The 14,167-nt window shown below is 38.9% G+C and overlaps 1 protein-coding gene across 1 annotated transcript in view; it reads right to left on the reverse strand.

Moving 5' to 3' along the window:
* Window positions 1–1,258: 1,258 nt before the first annotated feature.
* Window positions 1,259–14,167, reverse strand: part of fkbp15b (FKBP prolyl isomerase family member 15b) — a 37,827-nt gene continuing 24,918 nt past the window's right edge. Inside the window, exons 20-28 of the mRNA XM_052068204.1 lie at window positions 10,789–10,960; window positions 9,864–10,000; window positions 8,429–8,578; window positions 8,042–8,143; window positions 6,707–6,814; window positions 3,789–4,348; window positions 3,064–3,157; window positions 2,809–2,845; window positions 1,259–2,104 (exon numbers count right to left, since the gene is read on the reverse strand). Coding sequence (XP_051924164.1) covers window positions 2,040–2,104; window positions 2,809–2,845; window positions 3,064–3,157; window positions 3,789–4,348; window positions 6,707–6,814; window positions 8,042–8,143; window positions 8,429–8,578; window positions 9,864–10,000; window positions 10,789–10,960 — 1,425 coding nt within the window. The 3' untranslated portion in view covers window positions 1,259–2,039. The remainder of the gene's footprint in view (window positions 2,105–2,808; window positions 2,846–3,063; window positions 3,158–3,788; window positions 4,349–6,706; window positions 6,815–8,041; window positions 8,144–8,428; window positions 8,579–9,863; window positions 10,001–10,788; window positions 10,961–14,167) is intronic.

Below are 14,167 nucleotides of genomic sequence, written 5' to 3' on the forward strand. Positions count from 1 at the left end.
ATGATGTCTCAACCTTAAATATTGAAACTATCGGCGATAATGGCCCTGTATTACTTGATATCGGATCAATACCAAAATATGCATTATCGCGCACCACAAGTTTCTCCCGTGTGTTTATGTGGATTTTCACCAGAGTTATATGGCTTCTTCTCATATTCTAAAGTCATGCCTGCTCGATTCATTACATAAGTGGTGTGGCCTTTTTTGTTGGGGGTTTGGGGGGTCCACCCCAAATATCTTGAGCAACTTATATTCTTTTATTTTACTGTGTGTAAAAATCATGCCATTATATAAGCCCTCACACTCATAAAACTTCAGTGATTTGTACACTTATACATGAACTAAATTGTTGGTGCCCCTGTGTTAATGAAATATAAACCCCGCAGTGGTCACGGAAATGTGTTGAATTTGACAAAAGTAACAATAATAGCCATGGACAATCAAACATTCAGCAGAATTATTAAAAAAAAACTCATGACAGACAAAACACTGTACTTGGAGCAAGAAACGAGTGAAAATAATTTGATCATAAGGGACATGTTCCACCAAGGCCTGTCCTCTAATTTACACTACAGGTGTTTGCAAACTTGTAATCAATCAATCAATCAGTCAGTATGCCGACTTAAAGGGAGGCAAGTCGATACTATATAGCTTGGTGACATGATGTTTGTGGCTGGATTGCATATCGCTCTATCTTCAGTATTTTAAGATCCACATGACTAGCCAACTTCCCAGGATGTGGGTGCAGGAGGAAAATTAATGACAAACATGCCTCAACAAAGTATTTACACGTGAATGCTTAGTTTTTCATTTTGAATACATTTGCACAAAAAAGAAATTTTTTTCATGTTGTCATTATTAAGTGTGTGTAGAATTTTGAGGACACCCCTTTCCATTTTGGGAAAAAAGCTGTAGAATGAACAAAAGTGGAAATATTTTCGAGATGCACTGTACTAATATTTGGGTCTGTGAGTGACATTTCTTCTGTGAAAGCAAGGTCTCCGAAATCTTGTGTCCATGTGATGATTCCATTTTTCTTTTTGAATCATCTTGCTAAAATTAATCAAATGTTTTATTTGACATTGACAAACTGAGTTGACATGTTTAAAGACTATTCAATGCTTGTTAAAAATACCACCAAATAAACAATACACATCGTTAAATAATACAGCGAAGAAGAACACCTCAAAGATAGGTTTACAAAACAAGCAACCTGTGTAAACCATGTGTAAATTTATCCAACATTTAAAACTGAACAAACATTTGAGATCTTTATTTAGTAGGTTGAATTCATCCATCCATGTTAGCAAAATTGTGTAAAAGTATACTCTTAACGTTTTCTCATGGTAAATGTTAAAAATGACCAATGCTATTTTTTTTAAATGTAAGACAACAGGAAAACTACTGACTCCAAAACCTATTGTGCTGTAGTAAAAGTAGATATAAACATTCTACATCCAACTGTTCAAATGCCAGGTTTTTGCGCTTTAAAAAAGGAGATTTAGATGCATCCTTTCAAAACCTCTTCCACCATTAAAGGTAAGCTATAGCCCATACAACTCAACATTTTTTTTCATGACTGCATACTGAACTTTTCAGACAGGAAGTGAAAATAAATGGTTGAACAATTGTGCACACCCTCTTGGGATGTGGCAGTGTTCAGAATTAACCATTCACAATCAAACCCAGGTTAATTGGGAAGTAGCGGACGCCTGCTCCCATTGAAAGTGCCTCTGATTCACTGCAAATAAATTTGACTGTCCTCGGCCCTGCTGCCACCACCATGCCTCACTGCAGATATGGCGTTCTCTTGGTGATGCGCAGAGTTGTTGGTGCCACCATACACACCGTTTGGAATTATGGCTACAATGTTCCACATTGGTGTCAATAGCCGTAACAATTCTCCCAGACACGTGGGGGAAAATGTGTCATGTTCAATGAAACCAAGATTTAGATCTTTGGCAATTATTCCAAAAGCTTTTGCCGCAAACATAACTCTGATCGTTACCAAGAAAAAAATAAAAATAAAAAACATTGCTTCAGTGAAGCATGGTGGTGGGAGCAGTATGTTTTGGGGCTGTTTGTCTTCCGCTGGAATTGGAATCTGAGACAAGGTGGAAGGAATAATGAACAATTCAGAGTAGGAATTAGTTGAATTCTGCTGCCCAACTTCTGCTAGGCAGCAAAATATGTCAGGAAAAGCCTACTAGAATGGTTGAACTATGTTTGGGGTGAATCGAAGGCACTTTAAATGGTGGTACAAGTCTAAGGACTTCCATTGAACGTGCTTGAACGTGCAATCCATTGAATTGCTTGAACGTGAATGAATGTCCCGTTTAGAACATAACCACATCATGGCCATAAGAGGATTTGCATGCTTATGCAACCGGATTATTTGTTGTTGTTTTTTTCTCACCCTCTTTGAGAGGTACACGTTATGTCACATGAATGAGGGAATCAATTTTGAAAATCTCCTCTCAGGTTTTTTTTTTTTTTTGGATCACAAAAACATTTGAACAGCTTTTGAACTGGGATGCATATGCACTTTGTATTTCCACAGTATCTTAAACAGATTCCACAAAATAAATCAAGTTGTTCAGAATTTTGTTTTTGTTTGTTTGTTTTATAAGCAAAAAACAGATCTTAATATTTTGGTCAACTTTCCAGTGTGCTGGGTCTGCCACAGTCAATATTATTATAAATCAGATTAACATAATTAGCAGAGTCAGGCTCTGATCTGCTTAATTTTAGTTTTTACTGCATTTTAACTCAGCCAGTCAGCATCATTATCATCATCATTGTTATCACCTAACAGTGGAGCTGGTGGCGGATGTCCCTTCAAGCTCTGAAAAACAAAACAATTACAATCATTAAGCAACCAAAAATGCAAAAACAACCACTGTTAAAATCAATATAGAGTGCAAAACAGTTTCACACTGTATCAATCTATGTTGGATTCAGCTTGACATCTGTAATTCATGATAACAAAAAATAGTTACGGTACAACTGCATTATAGAAGAAAACCCCTAAATTAATGAGTGAATTCTGTAGCTCATGCTCACCACTTCATCCTCCTCTTCTTCCAAAGTGGATTGGTGACTGGCTCTGCTCTTGAAAATCGTCTTTCCATTTTCCATCTGTGATTCCCCAGTCAGACTGAGACAACAGAAACATGGAGCAAGAATAACATATCGTAATCACAATCATAAATAACTTTACATAGTACCTTTAAAAACATGTTTCCAAAATGCTTTCACAGAACCAGAAAGTATATATTAAACAAAATAATCACAAGGAGAGAGAAAGAAAGAGAGAAAGAAAGAAAGGGAGAGAGAGTGAGAGTGAGAGTGAGAGTGAGAGAGACCACATCCCAATCACATTCCATGAAGTGAGTTTTAAGAAGTGATTTTCAAAACTGTGGCTGATTTGGCACACTATTTCTTGACTCCTCGGGCAGGTCTTTCAAAAGTTGAGTTGCTCTGATGGAGAATGCAGTATCGCCTGTAGCCTTAAACCACAACTTTGGAACAACCAGAAGCCTGCACCCGAGGATCTGAAGCTGCAAAGCTGGCTCTTAAATAGTTCATAGTTCATTGACTTTGGCCGAGAGCCAGAATAATATATGCTTTAAAAGTTTGCAGAGAAATCTTAAAATCAATTCTAAAACCAACTGAAGGCCAAAGCAATGATTAAAATTAAGGTGATGTGATGCTGTCTCTGACTCAGAGAGAAGTATACAACATCCATCGACAAGGTCAAAGAGACAAAACTAGAAGTGAGCAACCACCTTTTATCTTTAACACCACTGAGCTGAACTTCATCTGGTGGTGGCGGCGGCTTGGCTGGGGGTCCAAAAGATTTCTGGGAGTCGGGATCGACTTCTCCTGATTTTTTTGTATTCTCCATTCTCACCTTTGACACATCACTCAAGTCAACATTCTGCTCCCGTTCGACCTCAGTTAGGACACTTTCATGAGGTCCGGCGTCTGGGTTTGCAGCCTCACTAATGTCATCTCGTGCCTGCCCTTGCTTTGTTGGAGATCCTGATGTCGTTTCTAATGCTTCAGTGCGGCGCTGTTCTTTTAAAATAGATGAAGGCTCCTGTGCTTCAGCTCCATCCGACATCTGGTCCTCACGACTGTGGTAATGGTTATTCTTTGTCTCACAAACGGCCTCCTTTATTGGTTTGCTGATTGCACTCTCTTGATTCACAAGGAATGTGTTACATATTTTCTTTTCTGCTTGTTTGGAATCACCTCGGTCTGTTTCCACTTCTTGATCTGCCAACTCTTCCTTTTTAATTGTTTTCTGGGAGTCTTTGTCGTTGAGGAGATGTAAAGTTACATTCTGGAAATACATGAATGAGCCATAAAAATTCACAGAAATAAATCAAACAGTGCAAACTAAGATTTACAGCTGCAAATGGCTAAAGGTTCCCACTCTTTCCTTGAAATTATTTTCCAGGTCTTCCTGGGACTTCTTCATCTGCTCCAGAACAAGCCTGGAATAAATTCCACCCCATAGCTTTGGAGAAGTCTTAATTTTTTGCAGCTGAACTGTATATTTGGTTACATTTAACTGGATAGCTTTAATGTAACCAAATACCATGGTAAATTGGCTAAAATAAAGGAATACGAAAAAAAGAAGAAAAAAAAGCTGCGAATTGATTACCACGATTCACCCAAAAAGAGCCGCTCAAAAGAACGACTCATTCGCAAATGTACCAGCATGAATTGCTCTCTCTTGGATAAGATAAACTTTATTTGACATAGAAAATACTTTGATTGACTAATGAGCTGCTGATGGGCTGGAGAGAGGACAAACCCCATGCTAGCACCCATGCAACCTTGACGGCCAGGTTAACAAGGCCAGGGGCATGACACAAGCTAAAAATTGTGTGAAAAGTCAGGGCTCTGCTCTCCGTGTACATACACCGCATTTTAATAGAGCTTAATTCCTAAAGTTTTTCTCATTCACATATTTTTGGTTTCTACCGCCAGACAGTTGAACAAGTATGAAACACTGGTTGAAAAGTGCCATTGTACGGCCACCTGTTACCCGTGGCTATCAGGAAGCCGCACATCCGTACGTACTAGCCGTACTAGGAAAACTAAGGAGTTGGTTGTGGATTTCTGCAGGAAAAAGTCCTCACCAGCACCGATGAACATCCAGGGTATGGACATAGAGAGGGTGACCTCCTACAAGTACCTTGGTGTTCTTCTGAACGACAAACTGGACTGGTCTACAAACACGGACACCCTGATTAGGAAAGGACAGAGGTCTTTTAGGGTTCAGGGGTCACTCCTCAAGACGTTCTATAACTCGGTGGTGGCCTCGGCCATCCATTATGGCATTGTCTGCTGGTCAGGCAGCATCTCAGCCCGGGACAGAAAGAGACTGGAGCGACTGGTCAGGAAGGCCAGTTCTGTCCTGGGTTGCTCCCTTGACACTCTGGAGGAGGTGGGCAACAGAAGGATGCTAACTAAGCTAAAAGCTATGATGGCCAGTCCCTCCCACCCCCTCCAGCCCGCCCTGACAGCACTTGGTAGCTCCTTCAGCCAGAGACTGTTACACCCGCGCTGCAAGAAGGAGAGATACCGACGCTCGTTCCTACCGACTGCTGTCAGCCTGATGAATAAAAAATAACAATCATAATAATAATAATAATTAAATGATGTGAAGGAAAATTGTAAATAGTACTGCGATTTATCCATTTTGTGTTCATATTGCATTTAATTGAAAGATGTTTGTTTTTTTCTCTTTCTTCTTTCTACATACATTCTTGTTGCTGGAGGCTGTAAATTTCCCCAGTGTGGGACGAATAAAGGATATCTTATCTTATCTTATCAACGTCATCATGGTCATTCTGGCTCTACGAAAACCAGACATATATTTCAGATTAAAGTGCACAGCCAAATGCGACGGAACGCCCACTACAGCCCTCTGTCACTCAACAAAGGGGACAGACTGAGGAAGAAAAACCTCAAACTCAATATACAGCGTTACAACACTGTGTAGCTGAAAGTCGCTCGTTTTGACACTTCTTTGAAAAAATTTAATCCTTACTTGGGTCTGAAAAGTTGGTAAAGTGTAATAAAAATAAATAAATACATAAATAACATTTGCGTCTGTGTAGTGGAGTTGTGGCATGTGATTTTCAGTTAAATTCCATTGTATTTTGACCACAGGTTGTGACCCAGGGCTGCATTGTGTTCTCAGTGATTCCTTCCTCCATCCTATTTATTTAAGCATAACATGGAACGTTATTTTATCAAAATGACAAATGATACTTTGAAGAGAATTGGGGGACAGTGAAGTTACATACAGGATATAAATCAAGACCCAACATTCAAGACCCTTTCAGGTGTGATTTCTGATTTCTTAAATTCCACGATTTTAAGACTTTTTAAGACCCTGCCGGAACCCTGTTTTACACATTGAATTACACAACCAGTACATGATAAAAGTTCCATGTCGCTATGACTAATTTGACTTTTTTTTTGTGTGTGCAGAATAGTTAACATGCGTTTGAAAGTCATCTGTAAATCTGGAAGATAACGACCTCACACATTTGCACACCGTACGTTTTACATCATCCTGCAGCTCTCCTTAAAAAAATAAAATAAAATAAAAAATGTTTGTCTTTCAATGAAACGGCATTTGTTTATTTCAAGTAAACGTCCAAAATATTTGCGTTCCACTTACCTTAATGGTATTTACCAGCACACCAAGCACAGTCTGGCCACTGTAAGATTCATTGAGGTCAAACTCCCTTCGTAGAGAATGAAACACACCATTCATCACACGCTTCACCTAAAGGATGACAAGAGGTCTTGCATTTTCAGTCAGATAATGTCAAAAGTAAACAAGGCCGTTAACTATGAACAAAGACAACAAAAAAAAAGAAAAAGTCGACCCTTGAAGAATGAATGAAATGCAACACACTAGTTCGTAAATAAATAAAATTTATCTTGCTTCGTCAATAGATAAAATAAACTTAAATATGAAGCAACTTATGTATGGATGTATTTTTCTTTCTCATGACAATTAACAAACAGTCTTCTATCCAAGATGCTTTTGACATTTGGGGACTAAAAGTTATCTGCTCTCTCCCAGCTGAACTTCTAATCAGTAATTGTTTGATAGGAACATCACAGTTCAATATTTAAGATGGATTGTATGACAAAAAAAAAAGGAGGAAAAAACATGTTGAAAAGCAAAACAAAGTGGTCTTAAAGTAAATGCGCTCTTCTATTTTTACTAATAAACATGTTTCAATATAGAATGAAACATGTTTGTTAGTAAGATTATAAATCCAAAGTAACAATCTGGGCATTCTGTATCTGCAGTTGAACCTCTAAGGTTGAACACAAACTGTTCTTATGTCAAATTCTTTAGAATTTTTTTTTCTCCGTGGTAAATAAAGGACATAGAAATAATTTAACGGTTTAAAAAAAAAATCACCATAAAAAATTCGATACTGAACAGACAAATAAACAAGAAACCACACTACACGTGGCGATTAATCAATGTAATGGGATGATTAAAAACAAACAAAGAAACAAACAAACTAAAAAGATGTGCCAGGGCACTAAATCTGTACAGGTTGTGAAATCAATCAATACCATTGTACCTCGAGTGAGTTATTAATGCAAGTGGCACCCAGAGTCATGCATATCGCAAATAACCAGAATTGTGCAAATATAATACCTCAGTCAAAGCCCAAGTCTAAACTCGGGTACATTCAAACACCTCTCCACAATCGAAAGGGCTTTCTCCCAGCTTTTTCGCTTGACAATAAACATTTAAGCATGGGGCTTTTTTGTCTAATCTATCTCAGTGTGTCTTGAACCTGTCCTGGGTGTTAAGAAATCTCAAGAACATCAAGGCAAAATGTGCTGCTTAGTGTCAAAGATTAATTTCAGCTGCTGGTTCATATTCCAATTTACAAAGTACAACCTCAAGGGGGGCATTCAATTTTTGAGGTTCCACCGCATGCCACGGTGTGCGTATAGTTTAAAAAAATGAAAGACTATTTACCTCCGCTGCTGTATCTGATGAACTTTCTTGTTCGGTCAGTTTCATCTCAAGTTCAGCCACTCTTCTCTCTAGCAATTCCTTAACAGTGGCACTGTGTGACCCCTAGTATTTGTAGTTAATATAGAAAAACAAAATGCACGAGTAAAGGACTGAAAGGAAGAGGGAGTTAAATTAAATTTCAAGTGATTCTGGCGCCAGAATTTACAAAGAAAAAAATGACGCGAGGCTCTTACTCTTCAGTTATGGGCATGCTTTGTTGATATCTCAAAAATACTACTTCGACTAACTATGAATAGAATAGAAATACGGCATGTTGCTCTTTGAACAAATACCGGTAACTGTGAAAATGAGAAAATTCAGGCCTTAATGAAGTTGCATTCAACTTGCCTGTTCCTGTTGCACTTTCAACTCCAGCAGATAATCTCTCTCCTCTTTAAGATCGGTCATCTCTTTGGCATATTTTTCTTTAGCTAAGGCTAAATCCTGCTCGTACTTCATCTTCCACCTTTCGTCGAGCTCTGCTTTCAGCTCAGATGCCTGAAAATCAAAATTGAATTCAATCAAACCTAAAAGTTAAACTAGACTTTAAAGTGACTTAAAATAAGCATTCAGGGTTAGAATAAAATGTGTTTTAACATTGTTTGCTTTTTGTCTCAACATGCATCTTTTGATGACATATTGGTCCAGGAGTATTTGAATAAGAGCTTTGAAAAAACAACAAGATGACTTTCAGAATTAATTGAAGAACATTTTTAGGATTAACAGGTAATATCGCGTGCTGTCAGAAAAATGACAACTGTCTCAAACAGGCTCTGCCACCATGTTAGCTGTGTCACACAAATCTTGTCAAAAGCGGTGTAATGAAAATGGATTTGAATTGGAAAATTATTTTTGCTTTTGAAGTTGTGAGCCCATAGGTCACAATGCAGCTTGAACGGGCAATGGCCCAATCAAAATGTTGAGGAAAAAAAATCATTTTGATAAGGCGGATGATTTTTTTGTTTCTTTCGAATTAAATTAATGTAACTAGTTTGTTCTTTGGAGCACTAAAGAAAATTACAGTTCTGACAATTCAGATTGCAAAAAAAAGGCTACTTTCAACAAGAAACTCAATGCATCATACCTTCTCAAACTGAGCTTTTATCCTATGCCCTTTTGTCCTTCTCAGCAAATAAATCACTCTCGTGCAGAATTCATACTACAAATCGAATCACAGTGATATGATAATGGTGTAACGCTCACTGGGTTTTTCCTTTAACGTATGTATGACGGGGTTGAACCTACATTTCTTCTTCCGCTTGTTGATTGGATAATTAAGACCACAACTGAAGGCTCCAAGACTAAAATCTAATGGACCCTGTTCTTGCAACTACATGTCTGGCAAAGCATCACTAAGAATGAAACTTAAAACCGATGGTCATTGGTTACACTCAAAATGACATGAGGAGTTGTCGAAAAGTAAAGATTCCAATTTAATCGACCTATAAAAGGCACTCTTTTTCTGAAATTCTCAGTTTGTACTTTGAAGGTTTATTTAAAAAGATGTTTTATTTAAGCCTATCCTCTTCTTGTCATTTTGAAAATGATGTCATTGTTGGATGACTGTCAGAGGCAGAAGCATTATCATTGTACATTTCATATATACATAACATTGTAAATTTCCCCAGTGTGACACAAATAAAGTATATCTCATCATTGCTATTCGCAAAATATTGTCGAACAAGTTACGCTATCATTCCCATCAGGTTTATATAAAATTACCACCAACAGCACAGCACTGAACTGCTCAGCGACAAAAGACATTATTAGGATGGGCACTCACTTGTTTTTTACCATCTTGATTTGTCTTCAGGTCATTAAGTTCCTCCTCCATGTTTTTGAGCTTTAGCGCCATCTCCTTGCACCTTCCTATCTCTGTGCTGTACTGAGCCTGGGTTCTTTCTGATACTTGCTTCAACTCTGACACAAACACATACGGCAATTTTCAGTGATTATGTCATTTATTCGTTACACTCTTTACAATAAACCAGGGTTTCCCAACCTTTGTGAGCCAAGGCACATATTTCACATTGGAAAAAAAAAATCTATCGGCACACCAATGAGCAAAATGATTCCCAAAAAAAGGCTACAGTTTAATGATGTACCTTCTGCCGTCCAGTGGAAGAGCATTTGATTGTTCTTCTTTTTACAATACGTGGTTGGCATAGATAAATTAACAACAACAACAAAATTGTTAAATAAAATTTCATCCAAATACCTGATAACTGATTTGGGATAATTTCCCACAGCACACCTGATATTCTCTCAAGGCACAATAATGTGCCACGGCACACTGGTTGAGAATAACTGCAATAGACCATTTTCCGTTCTACGACATCAAAAACTGCGCGCACGTTATTGATTCAAAACAATGCGACACATCCCTGTATGGCTGCAAATATTTATTATTTTTATTATATATTTATTTATTTGTTTATTTTTAAGCATGGAGTTGGTTAGTTTTTAAATAGTTTCAAACAATCTCAACATGCCTGGCTGATATAGTTAACTCATTTTTCCACAGTACGGTTTAGACGTTTCAGGTTTTTATTTCCCATGGGCTGGTATATAATTGAGATGACAATTTCTGCATCAGCAATTAAAATAATGTCACATCTGAACAGTGAGATACAGTGTAACATTACAGCACTGTACAGAGAATATCCAAATTTAAGCAGCTTTTTCTTTTTATAAGTACGAACACTAACCTTCCCGCTGTGATTCCAGATCACTGATGTGTTTAGTGTGGCTTTCACAGTCAAGCAGACTTGTGGTCAGCTTAGTCTGTAGTTCCAAAACCTTCTGCTGATGACTCAAAGCTTCGAGTTGCACTTGAGAAAGATGAGCTGCAGTTGATGCCAGTTCTTCCCTCAGCTGAATCTGGTGGGCAATCAGGTAGATACAGGGACAGTATGTGGGGTAGGCAACTCTATGCAAAATGAAACTCCATGTCACAAGAACCAGAGTGAACCACTTGTAAAAGCACAAATGATGTGGGAATTAAAAACACAGGAAGGCAATGTTGGCAAACAGTTGATAGAACAACACATTGGAGGCAAGAGAGAAAAATTACCAGATTTTCCGCACGATAAGGCGTACCTAAAAGCACGACATTTTCTCAAAAGCTGACAGTGTGCCTGATAATCCAATGTGCCTTATATACGAATCCATATTCTGATTTGTTAGATGTAGGATTTAAAATGTTCTGTAAAACACTTTGTTACAGTGCGGTTGTGAAAGCGCTATATAAATAAAGCTGTAATGTATTCCTTTAGCATACCTGCATCTTGTGGATGCATAACGCAACCTCAGCCACTATTGTAGGCTGTATTCTCACCTTATAATGCAGTGTGCCCTATATATAAAAAATGTTTTAAAATAGGCCATTCATAGAAGGTGCACCTTATACTCCGAAGCGCCTTATAGTGTGAAAAATACAGTAATTGGCAAAGGACAATTTATTCCCCAATCCCTAAAAACATGTTAAAAAACATGGACACAGACTGAATTCTATATTTCAGATGTATTCTGAGTATTATTTTGTAAAGCAAAAAATATATTTTTAAAAACCTCTGCACCAGAGATTGACAATTTATTTTCCCAAGGGACCATGTGAGAAAAGGCCACGCCAAAATGCCAAATTCAAGTTAAAACCAAAATCAGGTATGGCTTGGCTTTTGTGAACATATTCCGAGGCAGCGGAAGTTTATTTTTATTGCATGATAATGTTTCAGACAGTGAAGTTCTGCCGTTTCTTGCGGGGGTGGAGGACTGACATTGAAGCTCAGGTTGGAGGCAGTTATGATCAAAATTAGTTGAATTGTCAGCACCTGGGACACCCGTCACACGTGTAAAAGTAGATGCAGTTTAAAAAGATGATTAATTACAAAGCAAGACTTGGAAGACATGGCTGAGTGACATGAAGCAAGTCACTGCATTAGATAAAGCAAATTAATTCATATTGAAGACAAGTGAGGTTCACATTGTGTGCCCCTTGACAGCTGTCCAGTTTCTCACAGTCTTGAGTAAAATTCATTGCCCTACCCTGCTCTATGGTAAAATGCAGTCACACGCTTTCAAGATTAAAAGCATCAGTAACTAAATAAAATTGCCTAAACGATGGACCGAGAGCAGAGATGCAAGTCACAAGATTAACAGGAACCAGACTAACCATAAATACCGTACTTGAATAAATTTGCTGTTTGAACATGTTTATTGCATCTTCAAAGAAGAATTGAAATTAATTTATGTGGGGAACAGAATGTCAGTGTCAATCGACACTGACAAAGTTTTTACTATACTGTAAACATTATTGCAAAGTACCGGTATTACTATTCTATACACATTCTTGTGATGACAAAATTAATGACAGTTCTATAGGAGATGACCAAAATTTGTGTAAAACTACTTCAGGGTTGGTCCTGAATGATTGAATGATTGTATTCTTTGAAAGAGATCATTTCAACTGCCCTTCAAATCCTTGGAGGAGGAATTTAAGGTCACCAGAGCCAGAGAAGTGGTTCAATACAGGGACTCAAGAGATCCGAAGGTGGCCAAGGCTGGGATCCAAGTGAGGACTGGCAGGAAATGGAGGGCAGAGGAAGCGGTTGAAGAGGCAGATGCAAGGCTCCGGCACAGGTGCTTGACTGGAGTGGTCACACGAGGTCGAGCTGGGCTAGGATCCTTTCCATCTCCCCAGCTGAACACCAAGGGGAAGGAGGGGCGACGTCTTGTCCAGGACGAGGTGAGAGCAGCAGTGGAGGACACAAGAACCTGCAAGGCTGTGGGAATGAAACAACAGGGTGCTTGGACAAGATGGGAGAAGGGGCTGGCATGGGCTAAACAGTTCCGCCCGTTCAATAAAACCATCGCCTTTGTCAGAGCTGGGGACAAGCCTACCGCGGCCAGCAGAACATCATCTGCAGGCATCCTGACATCTGCAAGAGACTGGCAGTTGTTGGTGGATCTTGAAAAAAAGCTGAAGTTCCCCAGCCATATTGCAGTTACCACCCTACGACCTGACATTGTCCTCGTATCGGAGTCCACCAAACAAGCAGTGCTGCTGGAGCTGACAGTGCCGTGGGAAGATCGCTTGGAAGAAGCCTTTGAGAGGAACCTCTCCAAGTACGCAGGACTGGTCAGCGACTGCCAGCTGGCTGGTTGGAGAGCAAGGTGTTTCCCTGTGGAGGTTGGTTGCAGAGGATTTGCAGCCCGTTCCTTGGCCAGAGCCTACTGTAGTTTAGGCATCGATGGAGAGAGGAAAAGGAGAGCCATCCGCAATACCACTGAAGCGGCAGAAAGAGCCTCAAGATGGCTGTGGCTCAAAAGAGGAGATCCATGGAGTCATGGTAGCTAGCTAGCTGTCTGGACACAAGCCGGGACTTGATCAACCCCGGCTGGGTCACCTGGAGGAGGGCGTCCGATAGGTGAAAGACCCGAAACGTCCAGTGAATCCAGGAACATCACTGATGATGTGTCCAGACTAGGCATCAGTAGATGTATGTACACAGCAAGAAGATCATTTTATTGATTGATCGTACCCTTGAATGTGAGTGGTTGTTCAGAAGAAAAAAAAAAGTATTTTGTTTCATTCCCTGAACATTGTCACAAAGGCATAAACACAGGAGCTGATTTTCAAGAGAAGAGGTAACTGTAGTGGCTCACCTCCACTAAGTTTATGTCCTCTGACTGTTCAGGCAAGAAGGAAGAGGAGAGCAAGTAATTTTATTAAGATTATGCCAAAGCAGACCATTTGGTTTAATTAATACTTGATTACCGGTAATTAATTCTGATCATTTATGCACTTGTTTTTGCAGAGTTTGAAGGGCAACACGTAAATTCTGCAACTTGCTTGGTTGCTATAAAGCTGCACGAACAATGACGGTTTATGGTAAAGGAATTACTAATAACACTGGGAGCAGATGATTCATCATAATTATTCAGTACTTTAACTGTGAAATAAAAGGATGCTTGGCATCACTAAATTTATGAAGGATGTAGTATATATCTTATTCCTATTTTATATTTTAAAAAAAGATAAATTGATTCTTTGTAAAACAAGATAAAATCGGAACAGGCGTTAACACA

The sequence above is a fragment of the Hippocampus zosterae genome, chromosome 6 (genome assembly GCF_025434085.1).
Source record: "Hippocampus zosterae strain Florida chromosome 6, ASM2543408v3, whole genome shotgun sequence".
Classification (NCBI taxonomy): domain Eukaryota; kingdom Metazoa; phylum Chordata; class Actinopteri; order Syngnathiformes; family Syngnathidae; genus Hippocampus; species Hippocampus zosterae.